At 43.8% G+C, this 20,111-nt stretch overlaps 1 protein-coding gene across 1 annotated transcript; it reads left to right on the top strand.

The window, feature by feature from the left end:
• Window positions 1–4,969: 4,969 nt before the first annotated feature.
• On the top strand, window positions 4,970–8,914 carry LOC310750856 (uncharacterized protein). The gene is made up of 3 exons (XM_083589269.1): window positions 4,970–5,049; window positions 6,954–7,073; window positions 8,561–8,914. The coding sequence occupies exons 1-3, from the start codon at window positions 4,986–4,988 to the stop codon at window positions 8,701–8,703; spliced, it is 327 nt and encodes a 108-aa protein (XP_083445395.1). The 5' UTR covers window positions 4,970–4,985; the 3' UTR covers window positions 8,704–8,914.
• The last annotated feature ends 11,197 nt before the right edge of the window (window positions 8,915–20,111 follow it).

The raw sequence follows: 20,111 nt of genomic DNA, 5'->3' as shown, positions 1-20,111 counted from the left end.
TATGCCTGATTTGGCTTGTGCCTCTGCCAGATTCAGTGCAGAGCCCTAATGTCCACAGATTCTGGCTTTCCTTCCCTTTTTTAAATAAACAAAACCGCTCTGTTGCCAACTTGCTGCAAGCAACAAACCTATTTTTGCTGCAGTTCCATATTCTCCAACATTCATCGGAGGAAAACAGGGACATTTCTCACTCCCCCACAACAGACCCTCCTTGACCCCCCCCCACATTTTTTGCCCTCCACCCCCGCTGAGCATTTATTATCATAAGAAGGGCACAAAGCACACATGCCCTCCACTGTCCTGAGAAAATCCCTTAATCTCAATTTTATTTTATTTTATTCTTTATTAGATTTCCAAAGGTGGGGGGGACCACTCACACCAATAAATAAATTTTAGAATGGGACAAGATTAGATGTGGAAGCACAAGGCATTTAAAAAAGAAAAGAAATACTCCTTGCGCTCCACTCTGCTCCCTCTTTTGTCCCACCCAGGGCGGCCCTGCCTTCTGCCAGCCCCTCAGAGCCAGTGTATCACATGAGGCTGGACTTCAGTGACCACATCCTCTCCTCACCCATGCCCACTCTCCAGCAGGTACTATGGGCTGCCCAAGGGAGGAGGTTGGCAGCGGCAGCCATGCAGACCCAATGGTACGCTCCCTCGCAGCCAAAGTTGCCACTACGGCCATCGCTCAGGACAATCACTGGCTCATTCTCCTCCTCGAGCTCAGCAGCAGCACTGTTGGGGGAAATAGGGACATTCCATGATCAAATCAGAAGCAAAGGTGGCTTTTGCAATTCTGGGACTGTCCCTGGAAAATCGGGACACTTGGAGGGTATGCAGTGCTAGTAATTATGTCGATATGACACTGTGTCATAAATTACAATGGTGGAGAAGTGTGCACAGGTTAGGCTCTTGAGACGTCCATCTCAAAGAACAAGCAACCTTTTCAAGCCCATTTTTCTCTGGCTTGGTCAAAAATCTAAACTAAAGGAACATCCCTTCTGGTTAGGGCTGCAGGTCTGAGATTCCAGGGCCCAAACTTGGAAATTACAAAAGAATGAAATATGGCCATTAGGAGGGTTGGCAATGAAAGGTTTACTGCCTATTGTTACAAACTGTGATGTTTATTTTTTTAGTTCTGATACTTTTTGTGTGCCTTCATAAATTGCATTATAGTAAAAAAAAAATCTGCAAGAGAAAAGGTAACTTTCATACAGAATATTACTATGCAGAGTATTACTATTTTTGTAAGTCACACTGCCTCATTTTTTTGGGGAAATACTAGTAAAATTACTAATACTAATGCAAATAATAATAATAATCTGGGTACTCAGATAAATAGGAACAACAACAACATTTTTAATTAGCTCTTATTAAAGCTTTTCTGTTTTGAAACAAACAGATAAACAGGGGAAAACTTCTATTAGAGAAGTTAACCAGCAAACTCAAACTACCACGGAGACAAACAAAGGAGGGCAACTTCACACTAGGGTGGTTCCTCTTTATCACATACACAGCACAACAAAACAATGACATCTGAAACAGCTGAAGCAAAATGGAATGATACAGAAGATTTCTGAAGATCCCTAGTTGTGACCCTAATTTATCCCAATGATGTGTTCCCATTCTGGGTGTTTGCAGAGTCAGAGGTTGATTCATAAGAATGCAAGAACATAAGATGAGCTCACTGGATCAGGCCAATGTTCTGCTCTCACAGTGGCTGACCAGATGCCTGTGGGAAGATGGCAAGTAGGACCCAAACACATTAGTACCCTCCTTGCCTGTGGTTTCCAGCAACTGATATTCAGAGGTATCATGTCTCTGACACTCGAGGGATCACAATCACGTGGCAGGAAATGATTCTTACCCCACAAAGACTACACATGGCTAGCATACCGGTCAAATGTCCCAATTAAATCAGGACATCCCGGTTTGGAGGAGCCATGCTCTCGCTAAGGCATGTGGCTTCTGGGGGAGTGCAGCCCTGGAAGATGTGCATCCTGCTTTTGCACAGCCCCATGTTGGAGTTATAGTCTAAGTGCCACTACTACTCTTAGGTGCCTTGGTACATCTGTGTCGGGAATGATGAGACGCCGATAAGTGTGCATCAGGGGAACGGTGTCTGGTGTCTGACACAGGTAAGGTCTGTCCTCTGTGGAGACCTGTACCAGCCAGGAGGCAAGAATCAGAGGCAGGGGAAACTTCAGAGATGGGGGAAGAGGAGGAATAGACAGACCACCCTCTCCTATATCACTTTCTCCCAAAACCAGGAAAGGATTGAAGCAGGAAGCTAGCCCTGTATCAGGAAATTTTCAATGTCTAATGTTTTACAATTATTTATGTGCTGTAAGCCACCCAGAGTGGCCGAGGAAACCCAGCCAGATGGCCAGGGTATTATTATTATTATTATTATTATTATTATTATTATTATTATAGCAGAAGCAGCTTCCATGCCCACACCCTGTTGGGGGAAGGTACTCAAACATGAGGAGGGGGAGTGGTCCCCATTTTTGCTGCAACTGCTCCATAGAGCGCAGACATGGGAATAGCTGCCTAGATACCAGATTGGTGTGAAGCAACTGTAGAAGCAACTGTCATGTGTTTTCTGTGAAAATAAGGAGATAATTTCTCTGCCATGTTCATTTCTTGGCTGGGGAGCACCCTTGACAATCTGCCGTCATGAGTTACACATTTCAGAACATGCATTTACCGTGTTTTAAGATGAGAGTTGAGGGACGTGGATACAAAATGTACCGTCTGCGAGGGCTTACTTTTACTTGCTGTCATTTTGGATAAAAGTGGTGGGTGTGAAAGGAGGATGAGGGCGATGTGTACCTGTGTTTCTTGGTTGCATAATCAGTGGAGGTTCAAAGGAGGAGGAGATACTTACCGATTCTTCCTCCGGCACATGAGAGACTTAGCAAATGTCCATAACTTACTAGACGTTCTATCCCCTCACTGCCAACTTGCCTCCCATAATCAACTCTTCAGGACCCAGGTGCAATGTTAGAGTCACCCACTCTGTTCTACCATCACCCAGTGTAGGTAGCTTGCAATTTTTCTCCTTGTTTCCTTTCATTTAACTTTGATTTTCTTTCTTCTTTGGCCTGAAAGAAGTAAACTAAGGATGAACAAGGTTCTGGTCATGGGTTTCCTAGCCCTTCTCTACCTTGATTCAGGTAAATCCCAGAGGCAAGAAGAACAAAATGTTATAGAGTGGAACCAATGAGCAGAAGCCATTGGGGAGAACTGAGGCTTTGCTCCATAGATCAAAATGCATTGCACGGAAGTTGATTGATAGGTAAATCTTGGACTGTTGCTATAATCCTAAAGCACACTTACAGGGAAGGAAGCCTCATTAAACACATGGGACCAACTTCATAGTAAACATACTATGAAACAAGTTAGATATGAAACAAGGGTCTGCCCACCACAAAATGTTTACAAAGTTCAGTTGTTGCAAAAGTTTTTCAATGTTAATTTTATGTCACCATGGTATTTAACAATAATATATTATGTCCTTTAGAGGAGAAATTGTGAATTGCAGAATTTTAAATACTCGTCATCATCCTTGGCTTCACTCAATATTTATTTATAACACTCTTCCATTTTCTTCTAGTTGTGAGGGTGGGGGGTGGGGAGAGGCCTCACAAGTGGAGTAGCCTAGGGCCTCTCTTCATCTAAATCTGGCCCTGCCTTGACCTCAGCCACCCCCTTTCCGCTTACTTGTGTGCAAGCAGGAGGGGGCGGGGATCCCTCAGCTGCAGTCCAGAAGATCTCAGTTTTACCCTTTGCATTAGTGCAGGCATGTTCACGTCATCAAATCATGCCTCAGTTCTCATGCTATCTGTTGCTGCTGCTGCATGTTGTAGTCTCCGTCATCTGGGGCAACAGGTTGACAAAGGCTGCTGTAGAGTCTCAGGAGTTGAAGCAGCCCAGGAAAGGAGATGCCAAATAATAATGGAGAGCTTGTTTCTTTGAAGCTTGGCCACAGTCACAGTTCTCTTCTGTCTCCTCAACACCTAAGTGTAAATGTACACTTAGTAACAACCCCTGAAGCTTTGATGGATGACTCATTACACTGCTAGCAACTCTCTAAGAAGAGGCTTCATCACATATTCATACGCTGTCCTGCCCTTTTCCAGAGAACTGGCAAACACAAGCTGGGGTTCAATCATGGTTATAAAGCAGTTGTGTCTCCAATTAGCAATAATCGCGCCTCGGATTAACCTCATTGGCTACGATACTGCCACTGCGCAAAGTTAGATAAATTGACAGGAAAGATCAGATACTTAAGAGACCAAAAATTCATCGAGGACTGGGGGAAATTCGTGGAATATCTGGAATGTATAAGTAATGGTCAGATAACGCTAAGGGGATTTAAAGAAGCACTGTGAAAAATTAAGAAATATTGTCTAAAGGGAATAAAAAGAAAGATATAAAGAATGTCAATACAAAACTAAGAAATGCGTAACTTAAATGATAGCTACGAATAATTTACGGAAAAACTGAAGGAAGTCTTGAAAAAGAATAAGCTGTGAAATATCTGATGTGAACTAATTTGTTTATTGTTTTTGATGTAAATTAATAAAAATTATTTAAAAAAAAAATAAAGCAGTTGTGTCTGTCATAATGTGTACACAAGTATGCATGCTACAGTCAAGGCAGCACCTGTGGCCCCTGTACCAGCATGGAAAGAACCTGGCCATGACATTCACCTACGCCATTCTTCCACAAGTTCATGGAAGACTTACAAATGTCCATCATGAGTCACTAGGTGTTCTGCATCTTCACTAACCATAAGTTTCTAGCGGCCCACCCACTAGCCCTCAAGGATGCTAATTAAATCTAGCCACTCTGTTCTTCCCATAGTCCAGTGTGGGGAGCTTGCACCCCTCAAACCCCTCCCCTCCCCCCCTCATCTGCCTTTATTTACGGTAAGTTTGATTGCTTTTTCTTGTTTTTGCCCTCAGTCTCGGTAAAAAATGGAAGTAAAGCTAAACATCCTTCTGGCAATACATTTCTTCATCCTTCTGTACCTTGAGGCAGGTAAGTCCAAGGCAAAATAGCAAAGCACTCTAGAGGGGAATTACTAGGAGAGAGCTATTGGGAATTGCTTAATTTATGTAGTTCATCCAATTCTGGGAATTCTGAGATGTCAGTTGCAAAAGGGAAAAGTCTCAGTACAAGTATCTGAAATGAACAATGCTTTCCAGAGATGGCAAGAAGATAAAGTCCTGACCAGAGAAGAATGGCAGATTAAGTTGATGGATTATGCCGAAATGGCAAAAATGACCGGAAGAATCAGAAATCAGGAAAACCAAAACTTTAATAAAGATAGGGGGAAAATTATAATTTATCTTAAAAACCATTGTAAACAGTTAAAATTGTTCACAGGATTGGAATAACACTTGTAGTTTAATGGTGAATTTTGGATATAATGGAGGTGTAAAAGATTTGGGTTATTATAAAAGATGCAGGAGGAAACGATTAACAATAGGACCCACAAAGGGGAGGAGGGAAGTCCAGGAGATTCTATGGAATCTTGTCTTTATGTTGTATGTTGGATATGTGATTGTAAAACTGTAATTTGAAAAAACAAAATATTTTTTTAAAAAAATATGAAATGAATTGTGCTGTGTAGTAGTTCTGGGTGTAAAACATATAGCTGTATTATATATATATATATATATATATATATATATATATATATATATATATATATAGCTGCCCACCCACCCTTGGTGTTGGAACCTCACTGAGATACTTTAGGTGGCTTCTTGACAGATCCAGATGGAAGTTGCACCCTCTCAGCTCTCACCTGGGCTCATCCCCCTCTTCTCACACCCTCTCGCCCTGTGAGAACTTCCCTTACTCGCATCTCACACCGAGTCTTCAAATTGCCCTTCCCCTTCATCTGTGTACAGTTCTTACCAAAATACAATGAGAGAGAATCATAATATAATAATGAAAATAAACTACCAAGGGAGAGGGGATGCAGGTGGCGCTGAGGATTAAACCACAGAGCCTAGGACTTGCTGATCAGAAGGTCGGCGGTTCAAATCCCCACGACGGGGTGAGCTCCCGTTGCTCGGTCCCTGCTCCTGCCAACCTAGCAGTTCGAAAGCACGTCAAAGTGCAAGTAGATAAATAGGTACTGCTCCGGTGGGAACGTAAACAGCATTTCCATGCACTGCTCTGGTTCGCCAGAAGTGGCTTAGTCATGCTGGCCACATGACCCGGAAGCTGTACGCTGGCTCCCTTGGCCAGTAAAGCGAGATGAGCACCACAACCCCAGAGTCGGCCATGATTGGACCTAATGGTCAGGGGTCCCTTTACCTTTACCTTTACCAAGGGAGAGAAAAGGGGAGGGGGCAGAGAGAAAATAGAATAGTAGATTCATCATTTAAAATGTTCTCCCAAACCAATATTTTGAAGTGATGTCTTTAAAGAAGTGCACAGGTTTCGTGTCAGGGACAGGAGTGGGTATGTTGATCCATGTGCATGTCAACATATCCATGTAGAACTCTGCTACATGAGCAGGGATTCTGAGCCAATCAGAATCATTGTCACACCCCCACCCCAGCATAGAGGACCTCTGAACACATACCATATTTTTCGTCCCATAGGATGCTCCGGCCCATAGGACGCACCTAGTTTTTTGGGGGGGAAATAAAGGAAAAAAAATTTTGGAGGGGAAAAAGTGCGTCCTATAGGGCGAAAAATACGGTACCTAACTTGCAGTTGGTGGTGGCATTTGGTGTGTTCCATATTAATGCATTTCTTTTCAAGCAGGTGTATTGCCAGCAATCTTCCTCTAACCAGACATCGCCCCCGAGTGGTTGGGGCAACCCAGTCAAATGGGCAGGGTACAAAGAATGAAATTATTATGTATTATTATTATTATTTGTTTATTTGTTTTCTATTCCCCCTTTTTTGCTCGTTTTGTCCAGCTGGAGTTATCAGGTGCCTTCACTGTGGAGAAGTTCGGCATGATAACACCTGTGAGCATAGAGAAAAAACTTGCAAGGCAGGACCTCAGAGATTCTGCTACAGCCGGATGACTGTTACAAGTGAGTCTGGCTATAAGCATGAGTACTCTTACACTTGCTGCTAAAGTGCTCCAATGCTTCAGCCTTTGGACATCTGATAGCCACTCTTCCCTGCCCTGTACCAGTGAGTCCGAAAGCATGTCAAAGTGCAAGTAGATAAATAGGTACCGCTCCAGAGGGAAGGTAAATGGCGTTTCCGTGCTCTGCTCTGGTTCACCAGAAGCAGCTTAGTCATGCTGGCCACATGACCCGGAAGCTGTATGCCGGCTCCCTCGGCCAATAAAGCGAGATGAGCTCTGCAACCCCAGAGTCGGCCACGACTGGACCTAATGGTCAGGGGTCCCTTTACCTTTACTTTTTACCAGTGAGTCTACCTCTGATTCTGCTGGACATAGACTATGCACTTGGGGCTGCGTAGAGTATGGATCAGATGCTCTAAGCAGATGCGCTAGATGCCAGTGGCTGAGCTGTAGTGCATCCTCGGTAAGAAGAGTGCAGAGACAAGAGGCAACATGGCGGCAGCAGCAGAGACGGTTGTACCGCAACTATACTCCAGCTTTTCAGGAATTGGTTAGCTAAGATTCCTGCATAACAGGGGGTTGGACTAGATTATCCTTTACGGTCCATTCCAACTCTACGATTCTCTAGAATTCTATGATTATAGGTTCACTGCTCTAGATATACACAGGATGAAAGAGTAAGAGTTTGGGCGGCAATGTACTTCTGTTATAGAAATGTTAAAATGAACCTTGCTAAAAAACATTTTCACCGTAAGAAAATGTCACATTTGTAAGTACCAGGCTCATCTTTTCCAAAATCCATGGCATATAAAGAATGGTGTCTTGCTTTGTTCCCCAGTAAGAGAAGCAACAGCATGCTAGCCTTATATATACAGCTGGAGGCTAAATTCTGCTGTTAGTGGAAGCTAATTTATGTTATTATAGTTCAGGCAAGTAGTAAAACCATCTATATAAAGCACAACATTCTACAGCTTATGGCACCACTGAGCCTCTTGGGCTTGCTGATCGGAAAATCGGCGGTTCGAATCCTCGTGACAGGATGCGCTCCCGTTGGTCTGTCCCAGCTCCGGCCAACCTAGCAGTTTGAAAGCACACCAGTGCAAGTAGATAAATAGGTCCTGCTGTGGCGGGTAGGTAAACAGCATTTCTGTGTGCTCTGGCTTCCATCACGGTGTTCCGTTGCAGAAAAAGTGGTTTAGTCATGCTGGCCACATGACCTAGAAAGCTGTCTGCAGATAAACGCTGGCTCTCTTGGCCTGAAAGCTAGATGAGTGCCGCAACCCCGTAGTCACCTTTGACTGGACTTAACTGTCCAGGGCTCCTTTTACCTTACAGCTTATAAAAGTGAAATCCATCAGGCTAATAGCATGAAACTTGCCATACAAGTTTCCTTTATAATAATAAAATGGTGGTGGTCGTGGTGATGGAAACCATATGCTTATCATGGAGCTTGGATATATTTTTCTCTTTCTTACTATCCCTTTCCAGATGGTGCTGTGATGCGAATGGACCGGGGCTGCACCAATGTATGCCGTAGGGTGAAGTTTGAGGACAAGTTATCCAGGGAAGATATATGGTGTTGTAAGAAAGACCTTTGTAACCATCACAATTTGTGGACCTTTAGATATTAAGGATGAATTTGTGAGATCAGAGGAATGTTTGCCTTACCTGATCCTGTTAATAAGGGTATTTTCATATGAGCACTCCTCAAGTGTTGGAAAGAACCTCTCTGTTGATGTCATTCTCTTGCTCATGCAGGGGTGGGGAAACTCAGGTCCAGGAAGCAAATACAGCCCTTCAAGACTCTTTATCCAGCCCTTGGGATTCTTCCAGACAATGGACCCCTTCCCAGACCACACCCCTTCTTCTGAGGTCCCACCCTCCTCTGTTCCTCTTCCATACTCTCAATTGGAGCTTTAGCTAGGCTGGAATGTGTCCTCACCATCTAATAATGCCTCTTGCTTGCCTGGATGAAGAGAAGTGTGTGCGACCCAGTTTTTGTCAACTCCACTTTATTTATTGTGTTTCTGTCTCAAGTTCCTTCCAAGTACCCCCTTCCATTGATTAATATTAATTTGTTATTTGCAACATTTTATTCCACCTTTCCCAAACTCACAGCCTCTTACATGAAATAATCGGCCACTTGTAGAGAGCAAAATAACTGCTGGAATTATATGGAGAAGCATCAGGCAAGATTGAGACAAACAATAGTTTTAAAGTGATGTAGCCACCTATAATATGCACCCAAACATGTCCCACTGTCAGCTCTGATCTTTGGGGGGGGGGGGATACTGAGAATTTGAGGCTCTTCAAATATATCCTGATGTGTTCATGGAATCATTGAGCTAAAAGAAACTGCAAGTGCATTTTCTAAATGTATTTATCATAAATGCATGTTGTCCACCCAAAAGAAAACAAATACAACATATGGATCTCCCTCCCTAGAGAAGGTCGACTGGCTGTCTCCTTGCTGTCCTCCTGCCGGCAGGGGAAGAATTTCTTGCTGTAAATGTTGGAAAACTAGCCCCCTCGGGAGAGACTGGCCCCTCTCCCAGGCTCCAGGGGCCTGTTTGCCGGTGATCTACCCTGGCTGGCATCCCAGCAGTCCAGGTAGATCTTGATAGGTGACACCTCCCTGGGTGAAAGGTGCACACCCCCTTCTTCCTTGCATACCAGCAGGAGAAAGAAGATAGTCAGAAAGTCTATTTCATCTCTAGTTTATTTCTGACTGTACAACTGTACAAAAACATGTCTGCTCGCTCAGTCTCCTCCAAGCAACTCACTGAGACTTCCATCACACAAGCAACAGGAAGGTCTCATGTTATACAAAGAACAAATCCCTGTGAATTCCCTGGAACTTCCTGTCCCACGGTCAGCTCCATCATGTGATGTAAACATCCAGCTGCTTGTTCGCAGCTGCGTAGTACTCATATCCCAACATCCTCCCCCATATGATTCGACGTTAGCTGTGAACAAAGCTTCATCCAGAGAAGAAAACAAACAGTTGTTATACACGTCACAATCCCCTGTTGTCTCAGTTCCACCTTTGGAACTACCTGCCACTGGTTCCACCAGTGTAACTCTCTGGTTGTCTGTTTTCCAAGGAATGAGAGCTTCTGCATTTCCTTGGCTAGGGAATGTAGTGGTACGCTTTGCAACTCCCCGGTGTGTCTTTGTCTCTGACTTAGACATACCATGAACTTGGCTTGAGTTGTCAACTATAGTAACACATGCAACAGCTGAGTTAGCAAACTCTTGAGAGTACCTTTTGGGTGGTATGCCCTTTGTGACTCTCTCAGACCTGCGAATGAGGTGCAGATCCTCCTTGCTGACTGGTTCATCCTCTGGACTTTTGGGTGAACCACGCCCAACAGTAAACAATGGTTCAGTCAATTCTAGTTCAGCCTTAACCTGTGAAGGACTAGACATTGTGTATGAACCCCTGTCAAAGACTGTGTCAGCAAAACTCTCTGAGCTCTCTGTGTCACACTCAGTATCAGAATACTCATCTGTATTGACATCAGTGGGAAATGTGTGGAGAACCTCTCTCTCCTGTCTTGGAGCGCTCTCTAGAAACTTTGTGAGAATCACCTGACCAGATTCAGACAAAATTACTCTGTAGAAACCCTTTTCATAACCCACAAAAATGCCTTTGGCATTTCTAACCCCTTGTGGAGTTTCCACATTGACATGAGATCCAAAAACCTTAAAATGATTTACCGAAGGTTTTCTCTGGAATAGCTTCTCAAAAGGAGAACTTTCCATACCTTTTGAAACCTTTCTCACCCATGTGTAACAGAAAGAGTTTAAAGATTCAGCCCAGAACCCATGTGGCAAATGTGAACTAAGCAATTGTGCTTCCATGCCTTTCTGCAACTCTTTGTTCACCTTTACACACACACTCTTGTTCCATGAAGCTTCAGAGACAGCAATCTTATGCTCTATCTCTCGTTTCTCAAGGAAATCTTGAAAATCCTGTGAAAGAAAAATTGGCTTTTCATCTGTGAAAAGATATTGAATATTAGCATCATGAACAGTTTTAACCTTGTCACAAAACTCTTTAAACCTTGCTAAGGTTTCCTTTGGTGATTGCAATACGTAAATCCATACATATTGAGAATAGTGATCAACAAATACAAGATAGTATTTTGCATTGCCTCTAGATGGTGCTAGAGGACCAATTACATCAGCATACACTTGCTGAAAAACACTGCTAATCTTTGTTGCCTTTCTCTCCGTGGCTCCTTTGGATACACCTGCAAGAGAAGACATTTTAGAATCACATGCACTGCACACTTTGTAATCAGACTCATCAAAAGTCAACAAATACAGTCCATCTTTCTCTTTGGCAGAAAGATACAGCTCTCCGTCTTTAAAGATTTTGCATTTCTCCTTATCATAGGATAACACCAGTCCTTTCTTTGTCATCTGAGAAACACTCAACAAATTGAATTTTAAGTCAGGAACATAGTAAACATTACTTATAGTCAAGTTCAGACTCTCCAGATAAACAGTCCCAATTCCGGTCGTTTCCATCTCCTGGCTGTTGGCCTGTTTCACAGTGAAGCGTTGCTTCTCAAACGTAGAAAACAACTCTTTGCGTGAGGTCAGGTGCTCGGTGGCTCCAGTGTCAATAATAAAAGCATTCTCAACCAATGATGAGGCCTTTGGCGACATCAGAGCCTTTGCTGGTCTTGCCTGAGTTTTGGCACGACCCTTGCCAGTTGCCTCTGGCTTTGTGGAGCCCCCCTTTTCTCCTTTTTGCTGACGGGGCTTTTTACAGTTCTTCTGAACATGCCCAGGCTGGCCACAATTAAAACAACGAACAACGTTCAGAGCTACAGCCTGCTCCTCTGCAGCAACAACAGTAGGGCCAAATCTCTCTCGCGAATTCCAAATGCACTATATGCACGAGCTGATCGTCGGCCACACACAAGACGATAGCTGACCTGGCCTGCATGTTAGAGTCATTCCAAACCCTTGAAGGTGCTGCCGGAATGGGATTTTGAATCACCCCAAATATTCTCTGTCTGTCTAGTAGGGCTTTCATTTTCAAAGACCACGAGGAATAATTGTCATTTGTTAGGGGGGATGGATAAGGCAAACCCGCCCCTTGCTTGGCATCCATCCTGATTCCAAGTTACAGCTTTCAGCTACGAGTTGAAAAATCCAACAGCCTGTGAGCTGTTTACAGCTGTCTACTACGAGCTGTGAGCTACGCAGCAAATTCCAACAGCCTGTGAGCTTCCCGGCTTGCTTCCCTCTTGCCTTTGAAGCTTAACGAGCCCATAAATCAGCCCAAAAGTACTCACGATTCCTTGGCAGTCGACAGCAGTCGTTATCAGACTCCCCCAGAATGCTTGGAATGTGGCTTTCTCGCTCTCTTTTAATCCAAGAAAAACAGCAGCTCTTCAGTGAACCGGAGAACCGTTCAGTCCGCGTTCACCATGCAGCCATCAATCAGGAACTGTCGGGGGTCCGTGGAACGTTGCAATCAGCAAAAAAACGCCTCCACCGGGTGCTCTAGCCGTCCTTAGCTGTGCCTTGTTACCTCAACCATCCGCGTGCTACCACTTGTTGGAAAACTAGCCCCCTTGGGAGAGGCTGGCCCCTCTCCCAGGCTCCAGGGGCCTGTCTGCCGGTGATCTACCCTGGCTGGCATCCTGGCAGTTCAGGCAGATATTGATAGGCAACACCTCCCTGGGTGAAAGGTGCACACCCCCTTCTTCCTTGCATACCAGCAGGAGAAAGAAGACAGTCAGAAAGTCTATTTCATCTCTAGTACAACTAGACTGTACAACTGTACAAAAACATGTCTGCTCGCTCAGTCTCCTCCGAGCAACTCACTGAGACTTCCTTCACACAAGCAACTGGAAGGTCTCATGTTACACAAAGAACAAATCCCTGTGAATTCCCTGGAACTTCCTGTCCCACAGTCAGCTCCATCATGTGATGTAAACATCCAGTTGCTTGTTCGCAGCTGCGTAGTACTCATATCCCAACGGTAACAGGCTTTTGAGAATTGACAGCTTTTAATAAAGGGCTGGTGCAGAGCAGATTTTATTGTAATTATTGGTATGTTTTAAACAGATTTCATACCTGTATATAGTTAATTCTATCAATGTTTAATTGTATTTTAATGATTGGTTTTTCTGCCTTTTTAGCAGTTTGTGTTTTTATCAGTAAGCCGCCATGAGTCCCATCAAGGGAAAGGCAGGGTACAAAAATATTATTACTATTACTATTCATATTCATAATAATAATAATAATGCTGAAAATAATTATTATACTGAAATAATAATAATAATAATAATAATAATAATAATAATAATAATAATATATTTATACCCTGCCCATCTGGCCGGGCCTCCCCAGCCACTCTGGGCGGCTTCCAAGAAAATATTAAAATACAGTAATACATCAAACATTAAAAGCTTCCCTAAACAGGGCTGCCTTCAGATGTCTTCTGAAAGTCTGGTAGTTGTTGTTCTCTTTGACATCAGGTGGGAGGGCATTCCACAGGGTGGGTGCCACTACCAAGAAGGCCCTCTAATGTTTTCAGTGCCCCTAAATGCTTACGTTTGGTGCACACAGTGACTATAAAGTTTCGATTTCATGCTGATTGGACAGCTCTAGGACACTGGAGAAGGGACCCATCAGGGACTCTGTTGAAAAAAAAGTAACTGGCCTTTGAGCCGCTATGACTCTGGCAACTACATCCCTGGCTTCCATGAGCAGTCCAGGCTCAGGCTCCCTCCCAGGTTCCACCAAACGAGGTGGCCCTGCCTTCCTGCCGCAGCTAATATCTGTTAGAATTCCTGCTCCATGATTGCAGTCATGGAATTTTTGTCTATCACATGACGGTGTATGTTTTAACTCCACAGAGTGGGAAGTGATGGAGACAGGATGTTTGTGTTACTGTATTTCCATGAAGTGGAACTATTGTCCTTTGTTTTGTTTCTCTTTGCTGTCTCATGCTAGAGAGAGAAGGACCCATGTTGCAGTGCTCCATGTGTGTTTATATGTATATAAAGTAGATTAGCCAAAATGCTGAGTTGCTGAGGTCTGTTATGCAAGCTGCGCAAACTCTGTGGATCCCTAAGTATACCGATGTCTGTTGCCATCGGTCACTGTGATGTTCGGGCAGAAGAAAGCTTTTGAAGCTCCCGTACGATCGACCAGGAGGGAGAGAACATGCCAGTTGGGCATGTGTCTCTGCCAGGGTCCTACTCAAGTGTAGGACAAGCTCCTGAATCCTTAAATAATCTCCTGGCAGTTGGACCACCAGGCATGCTCTCACCACCACGAGCAGAAGGACACACAGGCCTGATTGGTGTAGAAAAAGCAGTCTGGCAACTGGTGTTGTGGCTGCTGGCAGCAACTCTGCCACATCTGCTTATGGTGGCACTATAGTCAAATATCTGTAACAGATTATGCATAATGCTATGGTGTTCTAAGATCAAAGAATGTCACAGGCTCAGATTGTGCTTTCCTGATAAGATTGTAATGGGTCATAATTTCAGTTCTGGCCTGAAAAATGAGTCTCTTCAGGAAGAGGCCAAAAGTCCACTTTAAATGCATATCTGCCCACATTTCCAAGCCATTATATGAGGAACATAGCACAGGACACTTGATTCCTTCTCCTGAGTCATCAGCTCAAGGGAGAAAACAAAACATATACAGAATGCAGCTTGTAAGCTTTTTATTCATTATCTGCTGCTTTGGCTTGGGTGAGTATGAGAAAGTCTCAGCTATGACGAAAACCCAACTTATTCAGGGCCCTCGTTTGAAAACTGCTGTGATATCTCATGTACTGAAACAAATCTTATCCCAATTTTCAGTGGATTTTGTCTAAAACCTTCTCTAAGCTAAAGGTGTCCAATAGCCTAATCTTGTTTCTGAAATTAAAATGATGTTTTAGGAATGATCTGTTGTGCTTTTTCTTTATATATATCTGGATTTTGTGCAGAGTGCTCTGCATACCAATCTGTTTCAGCCTTCTGTTCCTTCTGTTTATGTTTGCCATTCTTTTGCTTCCATTTAAGAATGTATTTTAGTTTGCTGTTGTTCTTTGTAACTGTATTTTTTAAAAAAACAACGGAACTGGAATGTATCGCTTATTCATTGTTGTTGCTGTGCATGCAGCATTAATTCTGATTGGAAATCTTTTGAAGACCTCTTTGGTGGAAACGTGGCATGGAAATGGAAATATATGTACTTGAATCTAATGTTACTACATTTTAGTGCCACATGAAGAGAAAGAGGAGCTCAGTAGTGTAGCATCTACTTTGCATTCAGATTAGAAGATCTCAAGCTCCGTCCCTGGTATATCCAGTGAAAAGGATCAGGTTGCTGTTGTTGTTTGTTGTTAATAATAATAATAATAATAATAATAATAATAATAATAGTGTCTGACTTACTATAGTATGGCTCAGGCTGTGACATCAGGGCTCAATGCTGCAAGCTGCTAATCAGTGCTGAAGTCATATAAGCACAGAGCTTAGTTGACTATTCACATGTGAACTTGTGGCTCTCCCATAAGCTGTGCTATTTTTCTAGAAAAAGAGGTGCAGAAACTCAGCATGAATGCCTCCCTTGTTCTCTTATAATAGCAATGGCACCTACCTGAGAGGTGCCAGAACTGAATTCCAGCTGGAAAAATGCCCTGCCAACAACAACAATAATATTTTTTTGAAAAAATATCTCACCCACCTTGCTGGGTTTCCCCAGTCACTTGGAAGTCGAATGTAATCCGTTCCAGAAGTCTGTTCGACTTCCAAAACGTTCAGAAACCAAAGCACAGCTTCTGATTGGCTGCAGGAAGCTCCTGCAGCCAATCAGAAGCTGCAGAAGCCCTGTCGGACGTTCAGGTTCCAAAGAATGTTCACAAACCTGAACACTCACTTCCAGGTTTGCGGCGTTTGGGAGCCAAAACATCCAAGTTCCAGGGCGTTTGGGATCCAAGGTATGACTGTATATAGAAACACAACAAAGCATCAAGCATTAAAAAACAAAATATCCTATACGAGCAACAAACAAACCAATAAATCAATAGAAAACAACAACAACAATAAACATTTTACAGTTACACCCAAATTAAAATAACTGCCAACCCCAACTAAACATTTAACCAACATCAACCCGACAAAACAAAACAGAGGAACCAAAGTTAAAACCGTTCAAAACATTTTAAAACATAAGACCCTCTTGGCCTCCCTGCCCAGTGCAGTGGTGTTCAGCAGTGAACCCTGGATGGTTGTCGGCGAACGATCTCAAACATTGTCGCTAGAGATGCTGGCGGCTTCCCAGGCTGCTTTGTATTCTCTCTTTTGGAGTGGAAACAAGGTCTACTGCAGAATTGCATACTGTAATTCTAAATCATAGCACGCAGTGTTGATCTTCTTGTACGCCCCTTTTCTCATCCCTTGGGCAAGGACATACGTGTGTGTGTGTGTGTGTGTGTGTGTGTGTGTGTGTTGTAATATGAAGGTGGTCACATTCATATAGGGGATTGTTTCTGATCCTTTGCCTGCAGCTGAAGCTCTCCGCTGTCAGGTCTGCAACGATTATAGAACTGCCCAAGGCTGTGCCGTTCAATGGAGCACCTGCGTGGCTCCCCCTGGAGGGCAATGTATATATATCAGAAAAATTTCTAGTAAGTATGCTTCTTTGCTTGTTTATTTTATTTCAGCCATCTTGTATACTGTTTGATAGTAAAAAACAACAACAACCCAACAACTTCAAAGCATGAAGTTTTGCATCTGCCTGTTTATATTCTGTGACCAAGCACATATCTAAACTATGAAAGCACTTGTGCAGCTGCAGTCTGCAGGATTGAACCCTCCATTCATCAGCTAGTGAGTAGAGGATCCAGTCCTATGAACTTCAGGGTGCTCCTTCATAAGTGCTTGCCAAGCAGCAGCCAGCAGGGTTGAAACCCTCCTCCTCTCAGGAGAGGAGAAGAAGAAAATGATGGTTTATTACATTTCTTTACCTCCCTTCATCCAATCACAGGTCGGTTTACAATATAAAAACACAAAATACATACCACAGTAACAAACAAAAACATTACCCACATCCCACAGTTTAAAAGGCCATGTTGTCGTTGTTGTTTAGTTGTTTAGTCGTGTCCGACTAAACATGGACCAGAGCACGCCAGGCCCTCCTGTCTTCCACTGCCTTCCGCAGTTTGATCAAACTCATGCTGGTAGCTTCAAGAACACTGTCCAACCATCTCATCCTCTGTCGTCCCTTCTCCTTGCGCCCTCCATCTTTCCCAACATTAGGGTCTTTACCAGGGAGTCTCATGAGGGGGCCAAAGTATTGGAGTCTCAGCTTCAGGATCTGTCCTTCCAGTGAGCACTCAGGGCTGATTTCCTTAAGAATGGATCGGTTTGATCTTCTTGCAGCCCATGGGACTCTCAAGAGTCTCCTCCAGCACCATAATTCAAAAGCATCAATTCTTCGGCAATCAGCCTTCTTTATGGTCCAGATCTCACTTCCTTACATCACTACTGGGAAAACCATAGCTTTAACTATACGGACCTTTGTTGGCAAGGTGATGTCTCTTAAAAGGCCATAGACGGTTTAATTAGCCAAAGGCCTGGGAAACGTATTAGGAGCTAATGTACATCTTTCAGGAGTTACATGGTCTTGGCAGCAACTCCCAGCCACCAGTCTAGCTGCCGCATTCTGGATTAATTGTAGTTTCCAGGTCACCTTCAAAGGTAGCCCTATGTAGAGCGCATTGCAGATGTCCAAGTGGGAGATAACCAGAGCATGCACCACTCTGGCAAGACAGTCCACAGGTAGGTAGGGTCTCAGCCTGCGTACCAGATGGAGCTGGTAGACAGCTGCCCTGGACACAGTATTGACCTGCACCTCCATGGACAGCTGTGAGTCCAAAATGACTCCCAGGCTGCACACCTGGTCCTTCAGGAGCACAGTTACTCCATTCAGGACCAGGGAATCCCCTATACCTGCCCACCCCATGTCTCCCCAAAACAGTACTTCCATCTTGTTAGGATTCAGCCTCAATCAGTTAGCCACCATCCATCTTCCAACTGCCTCTGGACACTCACACAGGACATTCATTGCCTTCACTGGTTCTGATTTAAAAGAGAGGTAGAGCTGGGTATCATCAGCATATTGATGAACACCCAGCCCAAACCCCCTGATGATCTCTCCCAGTGGCTTCATGTAGATGTTAAAAAGCATGGGGGAGAGAACGGAACCCTGAGGCACCCCACAAGTGAGAGCCGAGAGGTCTGAACGCTCATACCCCAACACCACTTTCTGGACACGGCTCAGGAGGAAGGAGTGGAACCACTATATAACAGTACCCCCAGCTCCCAACTCCTCTAGACAGTCCAGAAGTATGTCATGATCAATGGTGTCAAAAGCCACTGAGACCAAGAAACAGCTTTCACCTTTGTCCCTAATCTGCTGGAGATCATCGACCAGTACAACAAAGGCAGTTTCAGTCCCATGATGCGGCCTGAATCCCGATTGGAAGGGATCCAAATGGCCTGCATCTTCCAGCCGTGCCTGGTGTTGATCAGCTTCTGGCATTTAATTTGAAGGTATTGCACATCTGTAGCATCTTTTAGTGGACCAGGATCTATAAGAGCTGTTTTTATTTGTATAGATGTGTTTTTCATATTTTTACTGGCTGTCTTTGTTGCAATTGGTGTTTGTGCCTATATTGTCTTTGAAAGTCACTTTGAGTCACTGTTATGAGGTAAATGACTAGAAGAAGATGACAAGAACATCCATCAAGTTGTGTATCTAATCCAGACTTTTCCTTTAATTCAGTGTTAATGAAAATCTGGGCAGGATCTTATGATTTCCATATACCAATGTGCTTGTTTTTAACCTCTCTAGGGAATGCGTTTTCTTCCACAAGAAGATGCACTAGGCCAGGTGATAAGTGCAATATCCGAGAAGTCACAGCAGATATAGAAATTCTGGAAACTGTTTGCTGTAAGCAATCTAACTTTTGTTTACATGATCCTTCGAAGCGAAATAAGTAGCATAGAGCTACTGCAGAGCGCTTGCCATCACCTAATCCTCATATCCTCACTGTGCCACGCTGCTGAAATAGCTTCTTCAAGTGTTGCTTGATGTTTTCTTTTATTGACAATAAAATGTCCCATGCTGGCTTCTGAAGCAGACTGTTAATAAACTGACTACTCTAGCAGATTTTGTGCTAAACTGAGACATTTTATAGGCTGTTCACTCTCATGTAGTCTCTGGTTCTAATATTCATAGTTGTGGCTCAAAGTTCTTAGATTATTCAGCAACAGTTATTTGGGCAAGGAGAAGGCATGATGGCACCAACTCTGTATGTATGGATGGGTGTGGATCAGCCCAAAGTTGTTCAGAGAGAAATAGGACAACTCTTGTGTGCTCTGCACCATTCCTAGCCAGCCAAGCAAACTCACTTTCGCCAAGCCATGCCCAGATCTTGTGAATAGTCCGCAAGATCTTGCCAGAACCTGGAAGGCGCAACTGCTTCTCCTTGCTTCTCTGATGCTGGTGGGCAGCAGGTGGTAGAAGGGAAGAGAAGTGACAACAGTGGCAAGATCTTGTGAGAATTCCACAAGATGTTGTGAGATCTGCGTGAGATCTCATCAGATCTCGCAGCTGCCACCACTGCCCCTCACTTCTCTGGCGGTGGCAGGAGTCACAAGTCTCTTTCACGCTTTTGCCGCAAAATGGTAACAACAAATACATAGAATGCTGCTGTAGTAAATTACATACAAATCTTTTGATTATTCAGCAGCAGTTACAGTTATCCTTAAGTATGGTGCGGATCAGTCCAAAGATGTTCAAAGTGAAATAGCCCCGGTTCTATCACAGAGCAATGAACCTTCCCTCTGGCTGGAGTTGGATGGAGGAATGAGCAGATCCACAGGTAAGCCGGCCAGGGGGAGTTCATTGCAGGCCAGTGACTGAAAGTCACTCCAAAGGGAAGCCAGAATGAGGCTGCAAGAATCCAATAAGCAGAAGAATCGACAAAGGGATGGGAAAGTCTGCA

This window comes from Podarcis filfolensis (genome assembly GCF_964270895.1).
Source record: "Podarcis filfolensis genome assembly, chromosome: 15".
NCBI lineage: Eukaryota > Metazoa > Chordata > Lepidosauria > Squamata > Lacertidae > Podarcis > Podarcis filfolensis.
The sequence above is the reverse complement of the archived record's forward strand: the minus strand, read 5'-3'. Positions and strand labels throughout refer to the sequence as shown.